Raw genomic sequence first — 26,452 nt, forward strand, 5'->3', positions numbered from 1 at the left:
ACCAGCGCATCTGTTCCCCTGCCCACGTACCGAATGCTGGTCTATCATCGCATAGGGCTCCTCAGCCTGATAGTGATGCATCCGTAATGACCACTACATGTCTGTCCACTCTGCCCATAGCAGCAGCCTGCTTGAATATGGTCGTGCTGAACCAAGGCGCCAGAGTCTCGAGACATGACGGCGTTATGATAAGGCGTTCCGTTCCCGCTCTCCATCAGATCTCCGCCATCAGACCGAATAACCTCTGAAATGTTCTTAAGGGGATAGCTCAGCCTTGAGTGAAGAGGGCTAGTGTATTGTGAATCGACTGGATTCTCGGCTCAGACAGCTTCGTGATCATAGTGCGCGAGTCCAGTATCATACCAAGGAATTTAATAGATTGGCACGGCTGCAGTGTGCTATTCTGAAGGTTCACAGACAGCCCCAAACCTGTCAAGTGGGCAAATAGTCTGTGTAGACTGCGTAATGACTAACCAGTCATCGAGACAGTTCAGTATGCGCATTCCACTAAGCGCTGTATTCATTCATATTGTAAATATGCGGGGAGCCAAAGTGAGCCCAAATGGCAACACTTTGAACTGGTATGCCACACCCTCGAATGCAAAACGCAGGAAGCGCCTGTGATGTGGGGCTGTCTGGATGTGGAAGTATGCATCCTTCAGATCCACTGTAAAGAAGTAATCGTCGGGCTGAATGTGCTCGAGGATCTGCTTCACAGCTATCATCTTGAACGTGCGTTTCACAAGCTCTTTGTTCATTAATCTCAGGTCTAAGATGGGGCGCATACCTCCGTCCTTTTTCGGAACTAGAAAATAAGGGCTGTAGAAACCAGAATTTCTCCGCTCATGGGGCACTATCTCTACTACTTGTTTGGCCAGGAGAGAGGAGATTTCTGCCCGTAGTATTGGGGCGCTCGGTTTTGATACTTGTCATAATCACACTGCCGAAGCAGGGTGGTCTGTGAGTGAACAGGAGCGTATAGCTGCGTTTTTTCATGTTGATCACCCAATAAGATGTTGCCGGGAGCATCGACCATGTGCTGAGATATCTCGATACAGGGAGCATTAACGCATGCTGCGGCGGGGGCAGCGCGCAAGCCACCGGGGAAGGATTGACCGCTATATGAATGGTAGGTGACTCGTCTGCGGCTTCTTGCACGGGAACATAATAAGCCACCTTCTTGGGTCTCCCCGAGCTTACGCTTTGCGAAGCATCTCTCGGGGGAGAGGCTTCGCTTATGTCACGGGTAATAGTAGAGGAAGGAAGAAAGCTCTTTTGCTTAGGCATGTAATGCATGTTTATTGAAACAGAACACAGTGGTTTCATTGACATTGATAAATTAACATTTACATTGTTGATGAACTCTGGGCGGGAACACGCCCTCTTCACTGCGGGTCCGAGGAACACGTCCCACACTCTCTTCCCCCTGGCACGACCATCAGAAACACTGCTCCTTCTTGCCCGCCGGGCGCCCTTGGCTGCTAGATGCCGGTTTAGTACCAAATTGAGGCTTCCTGGACTGACTCTGGCAGAACAGTGGCTCTGGCTCACAACACTCTACCACGCTCTGGAACATGCGCCTGGTATATCCCGCCAGGGGCTGCGCTGAAGAGGACCTGGACCTCGCTGCAGGAGGGGCTTGAGACTGTTTCGGCAGGAGATGAGGCATCATCGTAGACTGCTTGACATTTTCGGCATATTTCTCCGACAAAGACTCCACCATAAAACCGAAAAGACCGGTGGGGCTCACCGTCACATCCAGGAACTACCTCTTTTCGGCATCGTGAATGCCAGACAGTGTCAGCCACAGATGGCGATGCAGGACAACAAGGCTGCTCATATTGCGGCCGATTCCCTGTGCAACCTTATTTGATGCCAGGAGAGCAAAATCCGCCGCCATGCGCAGCTTCCTGAGTGACTCTGGGTCCAGGCTTCCCTCGTCCAGGGACACCAGCAGCCGAGTTTGGAAGACCTGCAGGATTGCCATCATGTGGAGGGCATATGCTGCATGTCCAGCAGAAATGTATGCCTTTTCGGTGATGTGAGCAGTAGCTCGACATGGTCTAGAAGGCAAAGAGGTGGTCTTCCAGCCTGGAGAAGACGTCAGGTAGGCCGCGATAGCATCCTCGAAGGGAGGCAGTCATGCATCCCCTAATTTCTCCCCCCCTTCCACCGTCTTCAGCAGCTGGGTCCCCTGTGCATGGGCTCGGGCTGAGTAAGGGGACTGCCATGACTGGGTGAGCCCCTCGTGGACCTCAGAGAAAAAGGGTGCGGGTCTCTGCGGGGCTTCAGCCTTACGGCCCACACCAAGGAAGGTCCATCCATCTCTTAGATGGCAGCTCCTTGGGGGCTGTCCACTCCAATTCCATATTTGCCACCACCTCCGTGAGGATTGCCATAAGCTCCACATCCAGCAAAGCGTGGGCGGCTTCAGACGGTGCTCCGGACTACTCTCCCAGGTCGGAGGCATTTGTAAATATGCCGTCGTCCTCGTCATATTCAAACGAGACCATTTCCCGCGCTTCTAGTGGAGAGCAGTAACTGGCCTCACAGTATAAGAGGGGATCTTCCACATGAGGATGGCGTGGGCGGCGGCGGAGGGGGGAGAAACAGGAGATACAGGGCCACGATTACGGGTAATGGCCAGCCTTTCACCAAGGATCCTTCGAATGCCGCCTCTGTGTGAGCCTGACCCAGGCACAGCACACACTGCTTGTGTGCGTCCGAGAAATCAATAGGCCCACCACACATGCGGCAAAGTGACATTTTAAGAGAAAAATTAAGTTAAATTAAATTAAGCTCAAAAATTATTTGTACAATCTATTGCAGTTTTATTGAGGAAATGTCAAACTTAGATTTTCTCTGAATTGTTTGAAACATCTTTCATTGTTTATAATTTACCTTAGGTGAGAAGTCAAAATCCATTATTTCATGCTCAGACTGCAAGTGATCATTAAGGTATTTTTCCTTTTGTTGTTGTTACAGTTCAATGCTTAGCTGATGAAGAAAGATAAGTGTCAGTAGTACCCTAGAGAAAACAACCATGGGAACAACATGATGTGCTTTAGCTGAATAACAATAGTCGCCCTATATTCAGCACTGTGTTGCATGATAAAAATGCACACAAAAGGCCCTGCCCATGCCATTCCTTGTGAAAGGCAAGAGGTGGGGTCTGCCTAGACTTTATAGTCCGGATTGCTCAAGTTGATGTTAACACATCTTCCTCAGACTACAGTTGAAAGACATCAGCAGCAATGAGGGGTGAGACTAATTTTTTTTAAAATTAAATTAATAAAATTAAATTACAGTGTTCAACCTGTATATACATGTAAATAAATGTGTTTTATGTACAGGATTGCCTGGGTTTACATAACTTTCTTTTACATGTTTTAGCACTTGTAATCTTAAGTCTCTTGGGATGTGCACTTGGACAAGATAGGGTTTTTTCTTGGAGTGGCAACGACAGCCAAGTTGATCCCAGCGAGAACGGTGACTAAAAGAAAATAACAAAAATAATAAAGGTCATAAAAACCCCTTAAACAATAATTCAGGCATCAGGATAATGAAATGTCTCTTTGCCTCTAAAGCGTGTCTGACTGATGTGGCATCTTGCGGGTGCTGCCTGATGCAGAAGCAGCTGTGGAAGCTCGAGATGTTTTTCAACATGACATTAGATGAACTACAGAAGAACTTGGAGAGAGCTCAGTCAGTGTTAAACAATATTCGTGGTGAGACATTTGTACAGTAGATATTTTGTTTGCCCTTTTTCTTGCACTTAATTTAGATAAAATACCCTTTAAAAGATTTTGGTTTGAAATTTTCCTTTTAGCATTTATTATAAGATTCATAGCGTAGCTGACAGTGATGGAATCATTATTTTACATGCTGAATTACAATTGGTTTTATCTATTTGCTTATTGAATTGTGATTAGCATTGCATATGTTAGATCTATTTAACAATCTATAACCATAGAGCAAAGTTGGAGTGTTGGCTGACACAGCCAACAGAATACAAGACACAAAAAACGTTCAAAACGTGAAACCAACCTAAAACATTAACTTTTCTCTACTATCTTCTCAGCACTACTATGTCCTTCAGAAAGTGCAAAACATTTAATCTCTTTCCCTTTTCTTATTGCACAGCTAGTCGCAGTGCCTTCTCTGTGGCTCTTACTGACACGCGCCTCTGCGTTGGCCCCAATCGTGAAGACTCTGTAGTGAAGTATAGCAGCATATTTGTTAACTTGGGAGATGGCTACAGTACCGACACTGGTGCTTTTGTAGCACCACGTTCTGGTGTTTACAGCCTGGCACTAACGGTTTATAGTGATGCTGGCACTCCTGGAGCCCAATTGGCTGCTTGTGCTCGACTCCGACTGAATGGGCGCACTATTGCATCACCAAGTGAGAACAACCTTCAAGACCAGGAGGACAGCACTAGCGCTCTGCTAGTAGTTCAGCTGCATGCAGGAGACAGGGTGGATGTTGCTCTTCCAGCCGGCTGCTTCCTGTGTGACAATAACAACCACTACAATACTTTCACTGGGTTCCTGCTCTATGCAACTGATTAATATAGAGATAACTACTACTGTGTTTGAAATTACTTACTACACAATGTATACTATGCATTACACAAAAAAGTATAAAATACAATACTAAGTATGCAACAGTTACTTAAAGTTGATGTTGTTGTATGGTACTTTTTTTTTAGTTTCAGTAGTGCAAGAATGGTATGTTGTGGTTTAAAACATTAAAAGACACCTCTTTCTGTCTCTGCCCAGAATATATTTCTCTCTCCACAAAACCCTGCACATTTACATATTTTAAAATGACTTCTTTTAAGCTACACTGAGTGTTTAAATACAAAATAAGGGAGGTTAAAGTAATAAATAAAAAATAGTTTTAATGCAAAGAACATATTGAGAAATACTGCTTTTGTTCTGAAATAAAAATTTGGATCTACTCAAACACATTCACTTGGCCTTCATGTCTATATTATATTATCTCACCCCAAAAGCAACAGGCATTGATTCAGCTGACATTAAAATATAGATGATTTTACATCACATTGATGTAATGTTCCAGAAGTACATGGTTTCTTCCATATGAATATATTCTGTGTTAATACTGATTCAGTTTTTTTAAGTTTATCCAGCTGTTTAGATTTATTGCTAAAAGGACATTTTACATCACATTTAATAATAATAAAAAGTATTATAAATATATATTTTTCGTTTATAATTATGATTATGAACTAAATCATATGGTAGGTTTGCACAAAAGCTGTGCAATGGCGCTTCACGAAATGGGATTTCATAGCATCTATATGCAAGCCTCACATCACCAAGAATAATGCCAAGGGTGGAATGGAGTGTGTAAATAGCACAGATACTGGACTCTGGAGCAGTGGAAACCTGCTCTGTGGAGTGACGATTCACGCTTCTCTGTTTGGCAGTCTGATAGGCGAGTCTGGGTTTGGCAGATGCCAGGAGAAACCGTTTGGTAGAGGAGGGCTAATGGTAAGAGGCTGTTTTTCAGGGTTTGGCCTTGGCCCCTTACTTCCAGTGAAGGGAAATCTTATTGTTTGAACAAACCAATGCATTTTGGACAATGGTATGATTTCACATTTTGGGGAAAGTTTTGGGAAGGCCCTTTTCTATTCCAGTATGTACCAAATACATGGTTGAATGAATCTGGTGTGGAAGAACTTGACTGGCATGCACAGATATCTGACCTCAAACAAATCCAACACCTTTGGGCTGAACTGGAACGGAGATTGTGAGCAAGGCCTTCTTGTCCAACATCAGCTCCTGATCTCACACATACTCTACTGGATGAATACTCGATCAAAACAGTTGTCAACATAGTGTAGGTATACTTCTTATGTAAATATTACTCCATTCTGTCTGTTTAAGATATATAAATATTAATTATGAAATTATCTTTTTGGAGATAACAGAGTTTAAAAGAGGTAAAAGAACTTTGCACATTTTTATTCTAAAAGAGTTTATATTTGAGGTGGATGTAACAGACTACACCTGCATTTTAGAAACCCATGATCAATTCAAAACATTAAATTCCCTGCTCTGTGCCCTTCCACCTCCTCTTTAACAGCTCATGATTCTGTTACATTCTTCACAGAAAAAATTAAAACCTTCAGCAGTCAGTTCTTAGCTCAAACCAACCACATCCACTAATAAAACTCCTGTCTCCTCCTTCTGTCAGCTCACTGAGGCAGAAGTATTAAACTACTTCTCTCCAGCCATCCTACAACTTGTCCTATAGACACAATTCCCTCAGTTTCTATCTCTCCCACAAATCTCTTCTCACAGACATGACCCCACTGCATTTAACCCCACTGCACTGTCTTTCTCCTTCCATTCATAGCGAAAGCACTTGAACAAGATGTTTTCAACCAGTTATCATTATTTCTTCCACAAAATAACCAACTGGGCATTAATCAATCAGGTTTAAGAAGTAGCCATTCATTATGAAACTGCACTACTGTCAGTCACTGAAGCCTTGTGGATTGCAAACGCTGATTCCAACCATCAGTTCTCATACTGCTGGATCTATCTGCTGATTTTGACACTGTGAATAGTCAGATCCTCCTGTCCACCCTCTCATCACTGGGCATCACAGGGATGCCACTTCGCTGGTTTGAATCCTATCTCAATGGTAGGTCTTTCAGTGTGGTCCGGCAAAGGGAGATATCCAAAGCACATCAACTTGTCACTGGGGTTCCTCAGGGATCAGTTCTTGGACCCCTTCTTTTCTCCATATACACGACATCTCTAGGTCCCATCATACAGCCTGGCAAAGACTGAGCTTCTTGTCTTTCCTGCCACTCCAACTCTACAGTATGTTTTCTCCATCCACAGCAATTACTCTTTCAAGTTTGGTCAGAATTCTTGTTGTAATGTTTGTTGACCAGTTGGCCTTCAAAGACCACATTGCAAAAATGTTGCACAACATTGCACAATATCAAAGATCAAGCCCTTTCTAAGAGAGCATGCTGCACAATCATTTGCCCTTATCATTTCTAGGCTGGACTGCTGCAATGGTCTTCTGGCTGGAATTCCATCAAGCACAGTCAAACCTTTACAAACATTTCAAAATGCAGCGGCACGACTGGTCTTCAAAAGTGCCCATTTTAAAGGAGATCTCTTATGTACAGGAAGGTCCTCTCTCTGTGCTTCAACAAATACAAGAGACTGGCACCCATGGCTCCCACAGTAGCATTGACACAATCCACAAGATCAAGAGTGCCTTCACTCCACTCATCCTTTCAGACTCATAGCTCTAGAATATAATCTGGTTTTCACTTTTTGCTTTTCATCACCCAAGTGTTTCAGTTCCATTCTCATGTCCCTTATTTCATACTCCAGTAATTCCTCATCAACTTTACCTGCTAATCTATGCAGCATACACCTCCAAACTTTCATTTAGTTAGCTTATAAACTAACTATGAGGTGATCCATAAACTGTATATGTCCAAAAGCCTCAGTGAGTATTTCCTTCACAGCTTTGCAATTAGCCTGAACAGCAGCAGGAAGACCGCACAGACTTTGTGTCCAGCTTCGATTCATTCACCATGTGATGTATTCAATCTTCCAGCAGAAAGAACGGGATGGATGTTCTGAATGATGACCGTCCACAGTCTGACTTGTGTTGCAGCCTGGAATTAAACCTCACCATGCTGGTTTCATCTGGCCAGATGAGCCTGGTTTCTCCCAAGGGTTTTTCTCCATTTCTTTCACCAGTTGAGTTTGGCTTCCTTGCCACTGTTGTCTCTGGCTTGTTTAGCCACTAAATTCAGTGTTATTGATGTGACTTCACTGACTCTATTGGATTGAACTGAATGATGACATAACTCCAGAGCTGCTTTACAGCTGAACTCTACTCATTTTATAACCGATGATCTACACTACACTGACCTCTGTTTGCATCTTTGAATAATGCTTCTCTGTTTATCTCTGTAAAACTGCTTTAAAACAATCTGTATAGTACAAAGCACTATAGATATTTTTTTTCTGCAACATTTTGTGTCAAGTACACTGAATGTTCAGTACTACTTCAGCAGCTGACATGAAATATTTTTGGAAAGTTGACATGCTTTGAGCTATGATATGTTAAAACTATTCTTAAAAGCATTTGATAAGTCTTATATAAGAGAATATTGGTAATAAATGAAACATGTACTTATACAGACAAGGTTACAGTAAACCATTTCCCAGATGGGAACCATTGAAAAGAAGCATGGACAGGATGTAATGGATCCATATCAATATCAAATGCTTCCCTTTCAACTTTCTTTTGTATAAACTTCTGAAAGAGGCCCATTGTCTTTTACATTGTTTGCTGGGTTTACAGTCCTTGAAAGCTTGCATTTACATTTAACAAAAATAGAGTTAAACCAGGATATAATATTAAAAGTGAACATGATCAGATCACTGGATCTGATGCTGCTTCGGCTGTCTTCCCATCATCGCTTTTATGCCATCTGTACATCACCTGTCCACATTTTTGTCCTCTTTTCAAGTATTTTGCTGTTTGGTACCTTAATCTTTTGTTTCAAATTTTTCTTTAAGCATTTTACTTTGTGAATCACCCTTTAAAAGGCATTTGTTTGTTTATTTATTTATTTTCAAACTAAAATAATGTCCAGAAAAATAATAATTTGCCAACTTGCATGTTTTTGAGGTATAAAACTGTTTTTCTTGCCTGGTTTACAATCCTATGAAAACTTGCTTTTACATTTTACTGTACGGTGAAGATAGGAATTCGTTTCTGTACTTAAATATATAAGAGAGCTCACCTGCTCAACTTTTTGTCCTGTCCTTTCCCAGACAGCGAGAAACCATTAAAACAACGTCATGTCAATGTTGATGTGTCAGTGCTTATTGCATTGAATTAATGATTAAACATGAATTTTGCACACTCATGTAATGTCGAAACAGCGTTAATATTTTAACAAAAAAGATGGTAATATCACTGAATCAATGTTATAATGTAATGTGAGTTTAACATTGTGTTAAAGTAAAAATTGGTGAAATATTAAAAGAAGAAGCACATTCAAATACACATACAAGGTACGTCAACATATGACACATGGCTTTATTTTAATGTGTTAGAATGTGTATTTTTTTATGGAGCATTGAAACAAGCTGTCTTTATAACAGTTATTTCAACATTTTAATAGTTTTCACAAATGAAATGGTAACATTTATGATAAACGTATACCACTGATTATCGATGATTCATTTAAAAGTGGAAATGTAATACAAAAAAACACATAAAAACGCATCTAAAATCCACTTTGAAGAATCCGCTTTAGCCTTTTATCTCTTCAGGATAGTTTTCTTCTTCTTCTTTGTGGCAGATACACAAAGATGAGTTTCATCTTTCACAACTTTGATAGCCATCACACAGTCAAACTTCCTCTCTGTTGCATTATATAAACATAATATATCACTTCAATCTCACATAATATCTATTGCGGAGTTGTTCTCAAGCTTTGGGACAACATTAAAAAACAATGATTGTAGATTTGGATCTTTCTCTAGTCTGCACCCTTTTCTGAGAATAAGGAAACCAAATCCTGCTCCCACCTCTAGATTGAGACTTCAGATTTAGCTGCATTCAGTAATAATACTCAAATGACGTGAAAAATCACAGAGCAGCCGGAACGATATCATTATCTGCAGTCCACGAGGGGCTGAAAGTGTCCTGGTGATAAATATTATTGTGGGTTTCAGTAACAAAATAACCTTTTCATGCATTCATAGAAGTGGGACAACTGAAGGGAAGGTGGTGTCTCATCTTCTCTCTTATCAGATGCTTCAGAGGCTGATCCACTCTGAGCAACTCCACCCACTGCATAAAGCTGCTCAGAGAGCTCCACTTACAACTGCGTTTGTGTCTTTAACTGACTCAATTCTTCTGCACCTGATCTGTTATCTTCATCACAGTGAGTATCTAAAAAATATTATCAAAGAAAAGTGGACAGAATACTCAAGTATTTTTACATTTGTTAACACACAGCTTTGCGGCATGCTACATAAACTGATCTGATTAAATGTAAAATTCGGTAACACTTTATGTTGATAGTCCACTAGACATTCTGCTTACTATAGGTAACTTTGTACATGCATGTCATCTAGCAGTCATTAGAGTATTAGTGACTGTCTGCTTATTAACTAACACTTTATTTTGATGGATATTTTACCAGTAACTTTGTAAATACATGTCAACTTATTCTACTAACCCTAAGCTAACAGTCTACTAATACTCTAATGAAAGTTAGTTGGCATTTAGTTACAAGATAGAAAACCAACATACAAAACATATCAATTACAGTATGTTTACAAGAGGCGGTTACTTACTTGTTTTTATATTGATAACTCGCATAGATCTGGTTTATGTTCAGATGTATTTAGCCTGCTTTTGGTAGTGATGACATTTACTTTTACATTAAGTTATTTAGCAGGCGCTTTTATCCAAAGCAACTTACTAATGATGAGAATGGAAGCAAGCAGAGCAACAAGAGAACAACAGTTGACAAATCTCAGTTAGTCTAACACAGTAAACATAGCTGGGCTTCTTTTTTTGTTCTTTTTTTACGATTTTAAAATTATTACTATCCTGATGCTGTCATTGTGAGGTATTTCAACTTCTACAAATTTCTGTTTGTCACACTGTGAAATTAAACAGACTTCCATTGATTCTTCAAACTGGAAATGCTTTCACAAAGACAAAAGTTGAAATCTGATTGGCTGATTTTTTTGCAGGTTTTGGGGGAGCCTAGCATTCAGCATTTTTTAACAGTCCACCAGGGAAAAAAAACGATGTTTACTTACTGTTGCATTAATGAGAAAACTATTAAAATCAGGACTGAAAAACAAAGTTTGTGAAGTATTAAAGACATTCAAGATCTATTTCAGTTTAGTGGGATTTTAAAAGGGATGTGTTCTTGTTTACCCACTGATACAGAAGTGCTATTCTAGATACAGATTCTAGAGTGATTCATTTAAATTAGTTGTGTGTCCTTTGATATATATCATATATATAGTTTCTGATCTTTGGTATGCACAAACAATGACTAACTCTGACAGCAATTCAATGAAATTAAGGCTATAATGTAATTGATCATGAAGACTGCCGTTGACCGTCAAGCCCTCTCCAATGGTTGTGGAGGCTGGTAATAATATATATAAACTTCTCTGATAAGAAGGACAATGTGGACAGTGTCTGGAAACACTGTACAGACCTCGAGGAGAACATTTCTTCATTTTCTAAGTTTATTTGTTTATGGTGTGAACTGTAAAAGTTGAAATGAGCTGTATCTTAGGGGCGGCTGAGGATGAAGACTGCTCTGTGTGTTGCGATGGTTCTCGGTCTCTTCTCGCGAGCGGAGGCTACCGCTGCCTTTGACCTCCTGCGCCAAACTGCTGGTGAAGAACTTGATCATTTGTTCATGTGAATGCAGAATGTATGATGTATTTTGGATCAAATAAATGCAGGCTCGATGAGCTGAAGAGACTTCTTTAGAAAAATAAATAAATAATAAAATCTTACTGTTCAAAAACGTTTGACTGGCAGTGTACTGTTTTCTGAGATTGTTTTGGTTGATTCTCTCATCAGTGAGTTACACGGGGTCGCTGCCCTGCGGCGGATGGGACTGTGAATGTGCCTTCGGGAGACAGCAGAGCTGCTGTTGTGCTGCACAGCCTCTGTTCGATCTGGAGGAGGCCACGTTCATGCGTATGGTTGGCTTATGGGAAGGACTGTCTCATCTGAACAGCCAAATAGAGGAGCTCACAGGTATCGTTGCCTCGTATTTGCATATCATTTCAAAAATGTAGCTTGAAGAGTTACATTTTCCTTGCTTTCTTTCCTTTTCTGTAGCTGGATGCAAAATTGCCTTCAATGCGGCAATGCTTCCAATGAGTGGATGTCTTGGGCCGTTTACCAGCAACGTGTCTATCTCTTACCAGTCTGTCTCCCTCAATCAGGGCAATGGCTACAATCCTGCGTTGGGTAAGCAGACCACAATACACTGCGCCAATGCTGCTTCATACTTTAGGTCATCGTCACAAAACAGAGCATCAGGAAATGAGAGGAAAATAGGAGAATATAATGCTGCAGATTTGTTAAGCTGTTTTAATGTAAATTATAGGATTTATGAAATTTTCAGTTGGTACACAAAATGTGCACCTACTCCAAACCAAATGTAAATGATGCATAAAACATCTGAAAGCTTTGTTTTCAAACTGATGACAGTATTTTTGATAACACATATCTTATTAATATGTGACCCAGGACCACAAAACCAGTCATAAGTGTAGATTTTTTAAAATGAGATTTCCATTGATGTCTGGTTTGTTAGGAGGACAAGATACAACTATTAGAAAATCTGGAATCTGAGGGAGAAAAAATATTGAGGAAATCATCTTTAAAGTTGTTCAAATTAAGTTCTTAGCAATGCATGTTATTAATCAAAAATGAAGTTTTAATATATTTATGGTAGGAAATGGACAAAATATCTTAATGGAACATGAGCTTTACTTAAAGGGGTCATATGATGTGATTTCGGACCATAGAACGGGACTCTTAAAGTCTTGACATCCAGGTATCCAGGAGATAAGTCAGTAAATTTGAGTAAAATCACAGGCTTCGCTTATCAAGTGCGTCAAGGTCCCAAGATAATACGAATCCCGTGCGAATAGGGCTATTGTCTTATAATATGCATTACCTTATTTGCTCAAGAAATCCCAAATGATTCGCTCAACAATTCCTTTTTTCAATCCTCTTCTTGGTGTGACTGTAATCTGTAGTGATTGGTACACAGCAAAAAATCCAGAGTGGAATTAACTCTGCTGGGAATACATGTGAGACCACACTCAAGAGTGAAAGTGTTAAAATAGGAGTGTTAAATTAACACTGAAGCTGAGTTAAAGTTAATTAGATAATTAAGTGATTAATTGAGTGATGATTGACCATTATCGACGAGACCTGATGTTAACATGCAGAATCAACAAAGATGAAAATCACTATGTTTATGTCACCATTATAGTGGTCAGTGTTTGGTTTAGTTGAGCTCTTGAGCCTTACAAGTTTAAAGTGAGATTTGGTTTGGCTGTTACAACTGAATTTTAACAAACAGACAAGAAAAAAATCATAACATGGGCCTGAATCCTGAATCACTAAAATCAACAATCAAGGCCTAAACAGATTTGATTGACCTCATTGATTATAACAACCCTTTGATTGTACAGTACCCGCTAATTAAAAGGATTTTTTGAAAGTTGTTCTGCTAATAAAAAAAAGCTTGTTTTAGGCACACACATACATCAAAGATTAGTGTAGGAATCTCAACAACGGGGACAAACCACATATTCAGAAAAACATTAAAAAACAAACTACCAAAAGTAATATAAAAAACAAAAATAGAATAGTAAGAACAAAGGAAATTACTGAAACAATTCAGCTAATAATTTATTCATGCCGCAATGCATCATGGGAGTCATGGATGAATTTTGATAGGTGGCACCCAGAATGCACTGCAACATGCTTTTTGGATTTTCACCATTGTTGAGATTCACAGGCTGATTCTTGATGTTTGCATGTCTAACTAAAAGACTCTTTTGAAAGATTTTTGAGCAAACAACTTTTAAGAAATTCCTCAGATTGTATTTAAAATGCTGGAAATACGTTGTTGAAGAATCACAGGGCTGCAATAATCAACAATGTAACTTTAACTCGGTAATTCAGGAATAACAAGAGTCTTTGCTTGTCCATCAGTTTTATAACTTAGTTATAACTGACAATTAAAATCTGACTTTAACATTTTAGGGGTCAAGAGCCCAACTAAACACTGATCACTATAATGGTGACACCATAAAAATAGTGATTTTCATCTTTGTTGATTCTGCATGTTAACATCAGGTTTCATCAATAATGGTCAATCATCACTCAATTAATCACTTAATTATCTAATTAACTTTAACTCAGCTTCAGTGTTAATTTAACACTCCTATTTGAACACTTTCACACTCTTGAGTGCGGTCTCACATGTACTCCCAGCAGAGCTAATTACACTCTGGATTTTTTTGCTGTGTATGATTGGTTGGTTTCATTTCATCTCGCCTGTAATGCCTGGTAAAGCAGCGTTTGTGAGCACAGTGCTGCTTTGTGTACAGCATTACAGAAGGAAACGGCTTTTTTTTGCTCCAAAACCAGGAGTTAATGGCAAAGAATGTATTATCAAGTGGGTGAGCAATATGCTAATGTTTCATGTTGATGTCAACATGACACGGCTTGGGATTCATTTTAAGAACTACTCTTTTTAATGATTCAGACTCGACGCTTTCTTTTGAGAGACAATAACTTTATACACGGTGAAGTTTCAGATTTAAAACTTAGTGTTACACACTCCATTAATGGTCAAAAATCAATTCGAGGCACTGTAAGGGTGTAGGCCAAACTAATTTTCTGTTTAGATTTATGCACTGCATCCAGTTCACGTTGTCCTCGTAGAGCCAGCTTCTCAAACAGACATCATCCTGATCCTGATTCTTCACAGGCACATTCACAGCTCCTCACGCCGGTCTGTACTCCTTCTCCTTCACGGCGTACTCCAACGTTGGCAGCGCTGGTCAGCGGCTCTACCAGAAGATGCAGCTGATGAAGAACGGCCAGCTGATAGCCTCGTCCTGGGAAGACAACCGTGAGGATTCGGAGGACAGCAGCTCGCAGACGCTTCTTCTGCAGCTCAGACGTGGCTGTCAGGTGTATGTGGAGCTGATGTCAGGCAGACAGCTGTGTGGAGACACCCAGGGCCAAAACACCTTCAGCGGATACCTGGTCTACCCCTTCTCTGAGCAGTGAGAGGGAAATAACTGTACATACATACACGCCAGTCTTCATCAGAGATTAAAACAGATGTCCATGTGTGAGCCATAAAAATGAATAAATGAACATGTATATGGCTTTATGAATAAAGGTGACTTCAATAGATTCCTGTGGTGTTATTCATTCTAGTTAACTTTTTACATGCTAGCTTTTTATTTACTGAATAAAAATATAAAACCATAAATGTGGTAATGCTTTACTTAAAGCCTTTATGTATAATTCATTATAAAGGGTTATTAAAGGCTAATGCATTACTCATAATATGTGTTATAATACATGATATCTTGTCGTAGATAATTATAACCAAATCTAAAATGCATAGTGTAATAATGAACTGATAAGTGTTATAATGAATTAATTGTGGTTAAAATGATTCATGAGACTGTGTGATGTATTAAAATGTACATTACAAGGGACACTTAATGTATTAAAGCTAATTTTATAATGCATTATACTTAAAGGCTTTCAGTAAATTGATACCCCAAATGTTTATGAAATGTTACTTATTTCCCTTATTATTCTATATACCACTATTCTCTCTCTCTCTCTCTCTCTCTCTCTCTCTCTCTCTCTCTCTCTCTCTCTCTCTCAGTGTTTTACACAGCATTATCTATTTCCTGCAAAAACTTTAATGCAGGTAATATATATTTTCAATCTATTTATCAGCGTCAACATGCTTGACACTCGAACCGAATCCAGTTGTGTAATTCTGTCATCACAAATTCAATCATAACCCAGAAGTGAAAGGAGACAGCTTTAATTGATTTGTTTATTATTATTTTATTATTACCAATCTGAGTGTAAATACTCTACATTACTTGAGGTGCACAGCAAAAAAATCTGAGTGAAATTAACTCTGCTGGGAGTACATGTGAGACCACACTCAAGAGTGTGAAAGTGTTAAAATAGGAGTGTTAAATTAACACTGAAGCTGAGTTAAAGTTAATGAGATAATTAAGTGATTAATTGAGTGATGATTGACGATTATTGATGAGTCCTGATGTTAACATGCAGAATCAACAAAGATGAAAATCACTATGTTTATGGTGTCACCATTATAGTGATCAGTGTTTGCTTTAGTTGGGCTCTTGACCCCTAAATTGTTAAAGTCAGATTTTAATTGTCAGTTATAACTAAGTTATAAAACTGATAGACAAGCAAAGACTCTTGTTATTCCTGAATTACTGAGTTAAAGTTACATTGTTGATTATTGCAGTCCTGTGATTCTTCAACAACATATTTCCAGCATTTTAAATACAATCTGAGGAATTTCTTAAAAGTTGCTCAAAAATCTTTCAAAAGAGTCTTTTAGTTAGACATGCAAACATCAAGAATCAACCTGTGAATCTCAACAATGGTGAAAATCCAAAAAGCATGTTGCAGTGCATTCTGGGTGCCACCTATCAAAATTCATCCATGACTCCCATGATGCACTGCGGCATGAATAAATTATTAGCAGAATTGTTTCAGTAATTTCCTTTATTCTTACTATTATATTTTTGTTTTTTATGTTACTTTTAGTAGTTTGTTTTCTAATGTTTAGAGTTGTTCTGTTTTTCTGAATATGCTGTTTGTCACCGTTGTTGAGATTCCTACACTAATCTTTGATGTATGTGTGAGCCTAAAACAAGCTTCTTTTTTTTTTAATTAGCAGAACAACTTTCAAGAAATCATTTTAATTAGCGTGTATTGTACAATCACAGGGTTGTTATAATCAATGAGGTCAATCAAATCTGTTTAGGCTTTAGTTGAGTTTGGTGATTCAGGTCAAATGTCCATGTTTTGATTTTTTTCTTGTCTGTTTGTTAAAATTCAGTTGTAACAGCCAAACCAAATCTCACTTCAAACTTGTAAGGCTCAAGAGCCCAACTAAACCAAACACTGACCAGTATAATGGTGACATAAACATAGTGATTTTCATCTTTTTTGATTCTGCATGTTCACATCAGGTCTCGTCAATAATGGTCAATCATCACTCAATTAATCACTTAATTATCTCATTAACTTTAACTCTGCTTCAGTGTTAATTTAACACTCCTATTTTAACACTTTCACACTCTTGAGTGTGGTCTCACATGTATTCCCAGCAGAGTTAATTTCACTCTGGATTTTTTGCTGTGTGGTTGTCATGTATGAAAGAAATGCCTAACCATACATGAACAAATACATGCATATATGTGCATTCATGTTAAACATTAAACATGTTTTTAAAAAAAATAAAAAAATAAAGTTTAACTGTGATCCTAAAAAAACTATTTTTTTTTTCAGCAAAATCAAATCAAAATCAAGCACACAAATATGAAATATGACAAGATACTGATTACAACAACCTTACGGACTACTTATATGCAACTAACTGTGAGTTTCTCACGGCTAAATTCATAGTTAAAAGTTACTTAATATTGGGAATTGAATCTTAAAATAAAGTGTGAGTAAAATATAGTAGCACTGCATGCTTCCAGCATGAGATAATGTAGTATTGAACACACACCGGGGAGTATTTTGTACATAGAAGGCCTTGTTAGCGGCTGCTTCTGAAGTGTCAGTAAATCATGTTGCTTCAGCACTCCTCAGATCTCTCTTATTTCCCTTCTGCCAATGCTTCTGCACTGAAACACCGTATATACCGTACTGCTGACACACCGGGCTCTGCCTCGCTGATGTGTGCTCATCTATAATCTACACAGTCCATCTGAGGAACTCTTCCATTTATGTCCCTGTCTAAAGTCCAAGCCCTCCACCTGGAGCTCCAGCCGGCGTTCACACAGCCGTCCTCTTTCTCTCTGCTGATGCAGTGATGTGGTATTTGGAGAATTCTGCTCCCTGACCAAACTACAGACTCTTGGCTTGGTTCCTGTCCTCATCCAAGCCTCTTCCCAAATAAGGCTTTGCTTTAACAGAGGGCCGAACCAGAAAGCTGAAGTGCAGAGCCGAGAGGAGGGAGGGCTTGAGAAAAACAGTGTGTCCTTTTAAGGCATCAATTTCCTTTTCTCTGCCCCCTTTCACCAAATGCCTCTTTTTTATTTCTCTAATGGAAAAGACATCTCGTCTTGAGACAGCGACAGGGTCGACTCTTCTGAACGTAGAGCTGTGCGGACGACAGTCATCTTCATTTCAGCTAGAGTAAGTATGTTTTTCATAAGCTTTCGATTCCTTTCGGTCAGGTATTTAACAGCTTTTTAATAACATGCTGTAAAGTAATAATCCATGCAACTCTTTCTAGACAGGTAAAACATTATTGTATTGTTTTCAGAAAAAAAATAAACAAGCCATGAAACCAGTGCTGTAAGCTAAATGTTATTTCAATCAGAAAACAAGATTATTTTGCTTGTTTCATATTAAAATGTAAAACTATATGGAAAATAATAAAGGGACAGTTCACCCAAAAAAATTGATTTTTTTTTTTTTTTTCAAAATAATACAATTCGGTCATCATTTACTCCAAACCTTTATGAGTTTTATATTTCTGTTGAACACAAAAGAAGATATTTTGAAGAATATCACTAATCAAACTGCTGGTCCCCATTGACTTGTATAGTATGGAGGTGGTGGGGGGGGGGGGCTATGGAAGTGGATGTGTGTAAATGATGACAGGATTTTCATTTTTGGGTGAACTATGGCTTTAAATGACACTTACAAATTAGTTAATATCATAGCATTAAAAAATAAAAATTTTCTCAGGACTAACTCCAGGTCTGGTTTGACACATTTATAATGGTATATTTGCCTTTTTATTATATAATATAACATTTCAGCAAATAAATTTTTTATATTTGTCCTGAAATGAATAATAATTAAAAAATAAACTAATTTAACCAGAAGGTGCAGATGTAATGCTCATAGGGTGAATGACTTTAAACTCATTCCTTAAGGTCTGGACGTCAGAGGAACTTGGTAAAGAGCAGAATGGCAGCACAGGTGAAGGTGTAGCTCTCTCTGTGTGTGTGTGTGTGTGTGTGTGTGTGTGTGTGTGTGTGTGTGTGTGTGTGTGTGTGTGTGTGCGTGCGTGCGTGCGTGTGTGTGTGTGTGGTCTGAGCTTGGCTTCGGTGTGTGACTGTAACTGATGGTGTTTCTGGAGGAGCATGTTCATCTGATCCTGTCTGATTCAGCTCTACAGTACTGATTTCTCCACTTAAGGACTATATGAACATGTGAATCTCTCAGCCTCTGCAGTTCAGCTCCAGTTATCCATCTGACATAACATATTTTTTTATAATTGAGCTGAACTGTTTGCCGTTGGAAATGTTTACACTGCATGATTTGTAGTGCGATTTTTGGCTTTGTGGCTGCTTCCAATTGCATCATTGGCTTTTTGGTGTTTCGCTTAATTTAAATAGATAAAGTTTTGTTTCAGGAGAAGAGGATTTCAGGAAAGGTAAAATAATGAAATGTTCTTGTTTTGTAACTTTACATTACAACACACAAGCATTATTCATGTTGAAAATTTCAGACAGACCACTCTGGAACAAAAACAAATACAGCTGGTCATAATTAAGAAATGTGATATTATATTATTGAGTTCTGTTCTACGCAGGGAGCTTCAACCATGGCCAACAAGGGTCCGTCGTACGGGATGAGCCGCCAAGTGCAGGATAAAATCGAGCAGAAGTACGACCCCGAGCTGGAGGTGCGTTTGGTGGAGTGGATCGGGACTCAGTGCGGCTCCGGGGTCGGAAAACCGGAGGCTGGAAAACTGGGCTTCCAAGCCTGGCTCAAAGACGGATGTGTAAGCCATGAATGTGTGCTGTTCCCACGGCTGAATCATGTACACAACTCTACTTTTAAGAAAAGGCTCCCACGAAACAGACTTTGACAGCATTTTATTTATTTATTTGTTCGTTCGTTCTCTCTTTAATCAAGAAAATGTAAAACCTTGAGATTTAAGAATCTATTCTGCAAGAGTGTCCTGGCCAAGACACGCAACACATGTCGTTTCCCAAAACTACTCCTTTAGAAAAGACATATACATCAAATAAATTGTACAGTGGGGGCCAAAATGATTACAACACTTGACATATTTAAGGGGTTTTAGTTGATTTTGTTGAATTGGCCATTACAACACCCATAAAACAAACCATTGGCAGAGTCCCTCAAACCCCATCGAGCAAATCTGGGGTGAGTTAGAAATTAAACTGTAAACAGATCTACTGTACTTTGGCTTGAGTTGAGATAACATTAGTGTTGAAGATTTAAGGAAATATACTGACACATGCCAGAGAGATGTGCTGCTGTGACCAAATATTACAGTTAAAATAATAACAGTACGACTCGCTTCATCTGATGTTTGTCGTGCTCAAAACAACCCTCTGCATGTTTCACGAACATTATGAAATCAAGTCATGATTTTATAGATATGACAGATGTGTTAATAATTCCTTCCACCGCTGTAAGTCATCTCATCTCAGTAATTATCAGTCAGTTACAATCAGATACAAATTAAACCTACCTTAAACCAACTTTTGTGCACATTGTGTTCTAGATGAATCCAGAAATATTAAGCAGCATATCTAAGGCCATTTTGCCCATATTCATTTGGACCAGATATAAATAATACAGCACAAAATCACAATATCAATGGAATCAAAAAGCTGACCTATGCTCTGTAAACATCCATGTATTTTTAAAATAATAACTGGAAATAGATGGCAAAAGTATTTTCAGTTTGTGCAGTCTTTCTAAATTTCTTTTGGACATGAGACAGATAACTGGGAAAAATGGTGAAAAATATGAAAATGAAAAATATGAAAAAGATGACCACCTGGTCACAGATGCAGTTTAAAGCAGGTCAGTCTAGGAGCCTGTGTGTCCTGAAAGGAACGTTTCTGAGGAACACCTTTAGTATTCAAAGGACCAGCTCATGAAGAACAAGGAGGCTGAAAGACAACACCAATCTTCCTCTTCCTTCAGTTAAAACAATAAAATAATTGATGCAGCGATTCCTAAACTGGCACAAGAGATGTTAAGACCAGCTGAAGTGTCATAAGTCTGTGAGTGTCAGATGAAAGCACACTGTAACTAGTCTAATGTCACTCATAAACTGGTTCTCTGTGCCGCTCTCAGGTGTTGTGTGAGCTCATCAATACTCTGTGTAAGGACAAGCCTGTGAAGAAGATCCAGAGCTCCAGCATGGCCTTCAAACAGATGGAGCAGGTCTCACAGTTCCTCAACGCAGCCGAGAAATATGGCGTGGTCAAAACCGACATGTTTCAGACCGTAGATCTGTGGGAGGGTGAGTCATAAACATTCAAATAACAGCTCAGCATTCAATATATGTGTTTAAATGATCGTTTCTTTATTAACTTCACATTATCAGATAACTTTTGTTAAATAAAGTTGAATTATTATTGTATGGCATGAGACTAAACTATAACTAGAACTAGTTTATCATTTATGCAGTAATCATTTGTGTAATTGAATCTGAAATTATTAGATTAAAAAAAATATATCACTTCTGTTAATAGTATTTATGTTTATTAGGTCTATTTATTAGCCAGATTTGCATTAACCTTCAACCCAGTAATATCTGAAGTATCAATAAATTGATACTGATGCGAGTGATACAAAATATCAATACTAAGGTGGGTTTTATTTACCAGTGATTTATTTATCTGACAAAAACATTAATGCATACAATATGCATTGAATTGGATGAATAACCAACCTATGTTAGCAAATAATTGTGTAAGATTTGCTGAAATGCAAATTTTGCAAGTCAGAACCAATAAATTAATGTTAATATAAATCATACCGGTCTCTGGCAGTACCTTATGAAAATAAACCATGGCTTTACTAAAGTGACCTAGTTCAACTACAGTATTTGTATTTACATGGTTACCTGTACAGTGCATATATTTTCACCATGTGTACACAAAATTATGACCTAATGAGTTGCAATAAAAGCATATTGAATTTTAAAATGCATTTCAAATATAAAGTCATCATCTAATATCATATCAGTATCGATATTGACGATACTGGCCTTTAAAAGTATCTGTATCGTATCGTATCAAAAACAAAACAATGCACAGCAAACGAAAAAACCTGCACATTAAGAAAGCATCTGCATCTGTTTGACAGAACATGTGCTGTAAATACTCACAACACAAGTAAACACAGAAATGCAATGCAAACTGCCTACTACAACACAAACAAATAAGAATGGGCCGCAGACGTGCACAGACTACTTTGGAAATGTTTAAGGGAACTGCAACCAGTGACGAACCTGTCTGGAATATGCTTTTTTTGTGCATTTTTGAAATGTCCTGATCATATACTTCATTAGGATTTTTTAAACCATTTCTTTAACCACACTAATCCTGTTTAACCATGGGATTTCTACAACACCTTGCAGCACGTTTCTGTTTTTGGTTGTGTTGTGAGGTTGCAGCATGTGTTGTCAAATTGATGAAGATGTTTTCTTAATGTGCTGCTGCTTTTTTCTGTTTGCATGTTTTCTTAAGTTGAAGTGCATTGAGCTCTCTCGGCCACCGTTAACATCATCCATCCATCCATTCTCTAAACCACTTGTCTCTTTTTTCTATTTTTCCTTTCTTTTCCAATATCAGGATGAGTTTGTTTCTTCATCAGGTTTGAGGAAATGTAGCACTGCATCAGTGTCTCATCAATGGATGCTCTGCAGTGAATGGGTGCCGTCAGAATGAGAGTCTGATAAAAACATCCCAATAATCCACAGCACTCCAGTCCATCAGTGAACATCTGGAGAAGACAAAAGCTGTGTGTTTGTAAGAAACTAATCCATAAACAAGTTTTTAACATCAAACCATTTCTTCTAGCTAAAATACGAGTCCATAATCCATAATAATAATGCTTCCTGCAGTGGAGAAGTGAATCAGGCACAAAGAGCTGTTTCAGAGCCGTTTTGGCTTGTAAAAATATTTTCAAGAGTTATAAGAGACTTGTATTGGAGTTAAAAATGTCTTGCTGGATGTGTTTCATCTTTAGTCTTCTCCAGATGTTCACTGATGGACTGGAGTGCTGTGGATTATTGTGATGTTTTTATCAGACTCTCATTCTGACGGCACCCATTCACTGCAGAGCATCCATTGATGAGACACTGATGCAATTAAATATATATTTTATATATAAATTATTATATATATAAAAATATATATTTTCTTTATCTAGTTGATACTGCTAGAATGTACTTACCTTTTTTTTTACAATTGCTTTTACCTTTGTAATTAGGTAAGGAATTATAATGTTTTATGTTTAGAATCAGTAACTATAACTATTAGTATATATATATATATATATATATATATATATATATATATATATATATATATATATATATATATATTAGAGAGAAAAAAAACATTATTTGATACTTTGGTCCTAGTGTGTGGAAAATATTATTTCTTAAAAGTTCAACAATAACGCTTCAAATGAAACGATCCTGACAACAGCCCAGTCGTAGAATTTATTTTAAATCAGAGTTGAAATAAAACACTTAATAGGTTGCATGTGAAAAATCCTCTCCAAACTGGAAAAGACCAAACCGAGCTGATGAGGAATGCAGCGAATGTTTATGATTATAATTATGATCATATCCTGATGTGTGACACAGGAGAGTGTAAGAGGATTTCTAATGCGACTGTAACAAATGTTTCAATGGTGTCTTAACCGTTCAGAGACTGAGGATACATTCAAAACTAAATAATAACCCTTGACTTGTTTCCAGAATTCCAAATAACAGAAAAAGTATCTTTTGGAATATTTCCCACTCGATATATTTACCATGAACTATGGTTCCTTTGAAACAAACAAACACAAATAAAACCTTCAACATCTAATCAATCAGGTTAGACCTAGGTCCCTAGTTAAGATCTCTGTGCATGTTTGGAAGAGCTGTGTTTAATCATCATGAACCTGCTGCTGTGGTCAGGGAAGGACTTGGCCGCGGTGCAGAGGACACTCATGGCTCTGGGCAGCATCGCCGTTACTAAAGATGACGGCTTCTTCCGTGGAGACCCCAGCTGGTTCTTCAAGTGAGTGCCAACCGTCACGGGCTCTTAGATCGAATCCAGATTCAGCTACTGTTGATGTGTTAAATATCTGCTTGCAGGAAAGCTCAGGAGAACCGGAGAGACTTCTCTGATGACCAGCTGAAGGAAGGGAAGAATGTGATCGGTCTGCAGATGGGATCCAATAAAGGGGCGACCCAGTCTGGCATGACGGGCTACGGCAGACCCCGACAGATCATGAACCCATGAGCATCCCAGAGGAGTCATGAACACCTCTCCACAGCCTACGTCTGAGAGATAGTCGGTCTAATTAAAATCTTCTGTGATGAACGGAGCAGAACTGTGTGTTTCATTTGAGCGTGACATGACCTTCAGCTTGTACTATCTGCAAATCAACTTCAAATCAAAATGATCCGTTTACTCTTATTGTGGAGCATGTTAATGCAAAATAACAAAAGGTTTCAAAACTGTGACTTGCTCTACTTATGAAACGTCCAATCTATTAAGCTGATTTCACAGATCAAGCTTATATTTCACTACCTGTCATCCAGAAAGACTTCAACTTCAGCTTCATCACATCACAGTAACCCACGCAGAGATCACAGAGAGGGCAAAACGGTTTCTCTTTTGGTTTTTATTCAAAACACATCGGAGTTCTTGTTCACAAGAATACCACAGTTCGGTTTACAGAAAATTAAAGAAAGAAAGAGAGACTAGATCGAGTAAAACGTCTGCAGGTGAGCAGACCTCCAGTTTAAACAATCTCTTTCTCTCTTTCAAAATTCAAGTGTCGGAGGTATTTAGACCTAATACTAACACATTCAGTGCATCACGATCAAGAAAACACTCGCTCAGTCAATCAGTCACACACACCACACATTCTCTCAGTCACACATGCAAATACTGCACTCTCAATCAGGCTCTCTTCTTCTCATCAAAACAAATCAAAGAAAACTACATAAGGCAACTTAAAATAGAGCATTTGCTCACATGATCAAAAGAGCAACCTGAACTGTAAATGAAGGGAATGGAGACCGAGAGAGAGAGAGAAAGAGAGAGAGAGCTGGTTTCCCTGAGTGCTACGTGTTGTCATCCGCAGCGATGAGCGGGGCTTTAGACTCGTGCTCCGTCTCGGGCTGGATCTCCACCACCTGACTGTCCTCTGGGCTCGTGGACACGGCCTGGAAGCCTCTGTGGCGTCCTGTAGCGCTCAGACTGCACCCGCGCCAGTCCCAGTGAGTGAGGGCCACCTCCAGCGTGTAATAGAGCGACCAGAAGAGAGCGAAACAGCCCAGCAGCAGCAGACACTGCAGAACACAACAACACCTTCACCATCCACTCCACACACCACTGCATGAGCACCCACCAGTCTGAAGCAGCACAGCTGTACGTGTACAAATAGCCACAGATACATACCAAAACCAAAAATCATTAGGATATTAAGATCGTGTACCATGAAGATAGTTTGTAAACTTCCTACTGTAAATATTTCAAAACTTCATTTTTGATTAGTAATATTCATTGCTAAGAACTTAATCTGAACAACTTTAAAGATGATTTTCTCAATATTTAGATTTTTTTGCTCCCTCAGATTTAGATTTTCTAATAGTTGTATCTCAGACAGATATTGTTCTCCGAACAAACCACACATCAATGGAGAGATCATTTATTCAGCTTTCAGACGATGCATTAATCTCAATTTTGATAAAGAAAGTTGACACTTAAGACTGGTTTTGTGCTCCAGGGTCACATTTGCTCTTCAAGAAACATTTATTATTATTATTATCAATATTTTAAACAACCTAGTACATTTTTCTGGACTCTTTGATTAATACAAATTACTTTATTTTGGGGGGGGGGGGGGGGGGGTTAAAGAAATGAAGACTTAATTAGCAAAGCTGCTTTAAATTGGTCCAAAGTGATGATAAAGACATTCCTAATGTAAAAAAACAAGATTTATATTATTTCAGAAAAATGCTGATCTTCTGAACTTTCTATTCATCAAAATTATGCTCCGCTGTTTTCAACATAATAATACTAATAAATGTTTTTTAAGCAGTAAATCAGCATAGTAGAACAATTTCTGATGATGATTCACAGGAAGATTTACATTTTAACATATATTCAGAAAACAGTTATTTTAAATAGTAACAAAACATTTCTAAATGTTACACTTTATGCTGTGTTCTAGATCAAATAAATGCAGGGCCTTCTTTAAAATCTTTTGACTGGTAGTGTGTGTGACACGCACTGGTGTGTGTGTGTATGTGTGTGTGTGTGTGTGTGTGACATGCACTGGTGTGTGTGTGTATGTGTGTGTGTGTGTGTGTGTGACATGCACTGGTGTGTGTGTGTGTCTGTGTGTGTGTGTGTGTGTGTGACATGCACTGGTGTGTGTGTGTGTGTGTGTGTGTGTGTTCACGTGCTGAGATGAGGAAACACCCCTGAGCTTATATTTGAAAAAGCAACACGCCGAGCATCTTCTCTTGTAATGACATGCAATGAATAAGCCTCTAAACCTGTCGTTCATCAAAAGAGAAGATCATAACTTGTTT

At 38.7% G+C, this 26,452-nt stretch overlaps 5 protein-coding genes across 9 annotated transcripts in view; 4 read left to right on the forward strand and 1 right to left on the reverse strand.

Moving 5' to 3' along the window:
- The window catches only part of LOC113115415 (tyrosine-protein kinase receptor UFO-like), a 1,029,470-nt gene that overhangs the window by 545,228 nt on the left and 457,790 nt on the right, over positions 1–26,452 (forward strand). The window lies entirely within an intron of this gene.
- Positions 3,002–4,990, forward strand: cbln20 (cerebellin 20). Its single transcript, XM_026283019.1, has 4 exons — positions 3,002–3,261; positions 3,394–3,489; positions 3,588–3,728; positions 4,144–4,990. Exons 1-4 carry the CDS (start codon positions 3,255–3,257, stop codon positions 4,569–4,571), a joined length of 672 nt encoding a protein of 223 aa, XP_026138804.1. The 5' UTR covers positions 3,002–3,254; the 3' UTR covers positions 4,572–4,990.
- On the forward strand, positions 9,705–15,012 carry cbln18 (cerebellin 18). Its single transcript, XM_026283017.1, has 5 exons — positions 9,705–9,970; positions 11,351–11,453; positions 11,644–11,823; positions 11,908–12,039; positions 14,585–15,012. Exons 2-5 carry the CDS (start codon positions 11,363–11,365, stop codon positions 14,887–14,889), a joined length of 708 nt encoding a protein of 235 aa, XP_026138802.1. The 5' UTR covers positions 9,705–9,970; positions 11,351–11,362; the 3' UTR covers positions 14,890–15,012.
- Positions 17,880–24,231, forward strand: tagln (transgelin). Of its 2 annotated transcripts, XM_026283015.1 has the most exons (6): positions 17,924–18,036; positions 18,786–18,831; positions 19,448–19,639; positions 20,974–21,142; positions 23,819–23,921; positions 23,999–24,231. In XM_026283015.1, exons 1-6 carry the CDS (start codon positions 17,945–17,947, stop codon positions 24,144–24,146), a joined length of 750 nt encoding a protein of 249 aa, XP_026138800.1. In that variant the 5' UTR covers positions 17,924–17,944; the 3' UTR covers positions 24,147–24,231. The 2 variants fall into 2 exon arrangements, with proteins under 2 accessions (XP_026138801.1, XP_026138800.1); XM_026283016.1 differs by lacking the exon at positions 18,786–18,831 and having other exon boundaries at positions 17,880–18,036.
- pcsk7 (proprotein convertase subtilisin/kexin type 7) overlaps positions 24,513–26,452 on the reverse strand; it is a 20,373-nt gene continuing 18,433 nt past the window's right edge. For all 3 annotated transcript variants that reach the window (XM_026282978.1, XM_026282977.1, XM_026282980.1), the window contains one exon: positions 24,513–25,204. In XM_026282978.1, coding sequence (XP_026138763.1) covers positions 24,977–25,204 — 228 coding nt within the window. In that variant the 3' untranslated portion in view covers positions 24,513–24,976. The remainder of the gene's footprint in view (positions 25,205–26,452) is intronic.

Source organism: Carassius auratus, chromosome 15 (assembly GCF_003368295.1).
Source record: "Carassius auratus strain Wakin chromosome 15, ASM336829v1, whole genome shotgun sequence".
Classification (NCBI taxonomy): domain Eukaryota; kingdom Metazoa; phylum Chordata; class Actinopteri; order Cypriniformes; family Cyprinidae; genus Carassius; species Carassius auratus.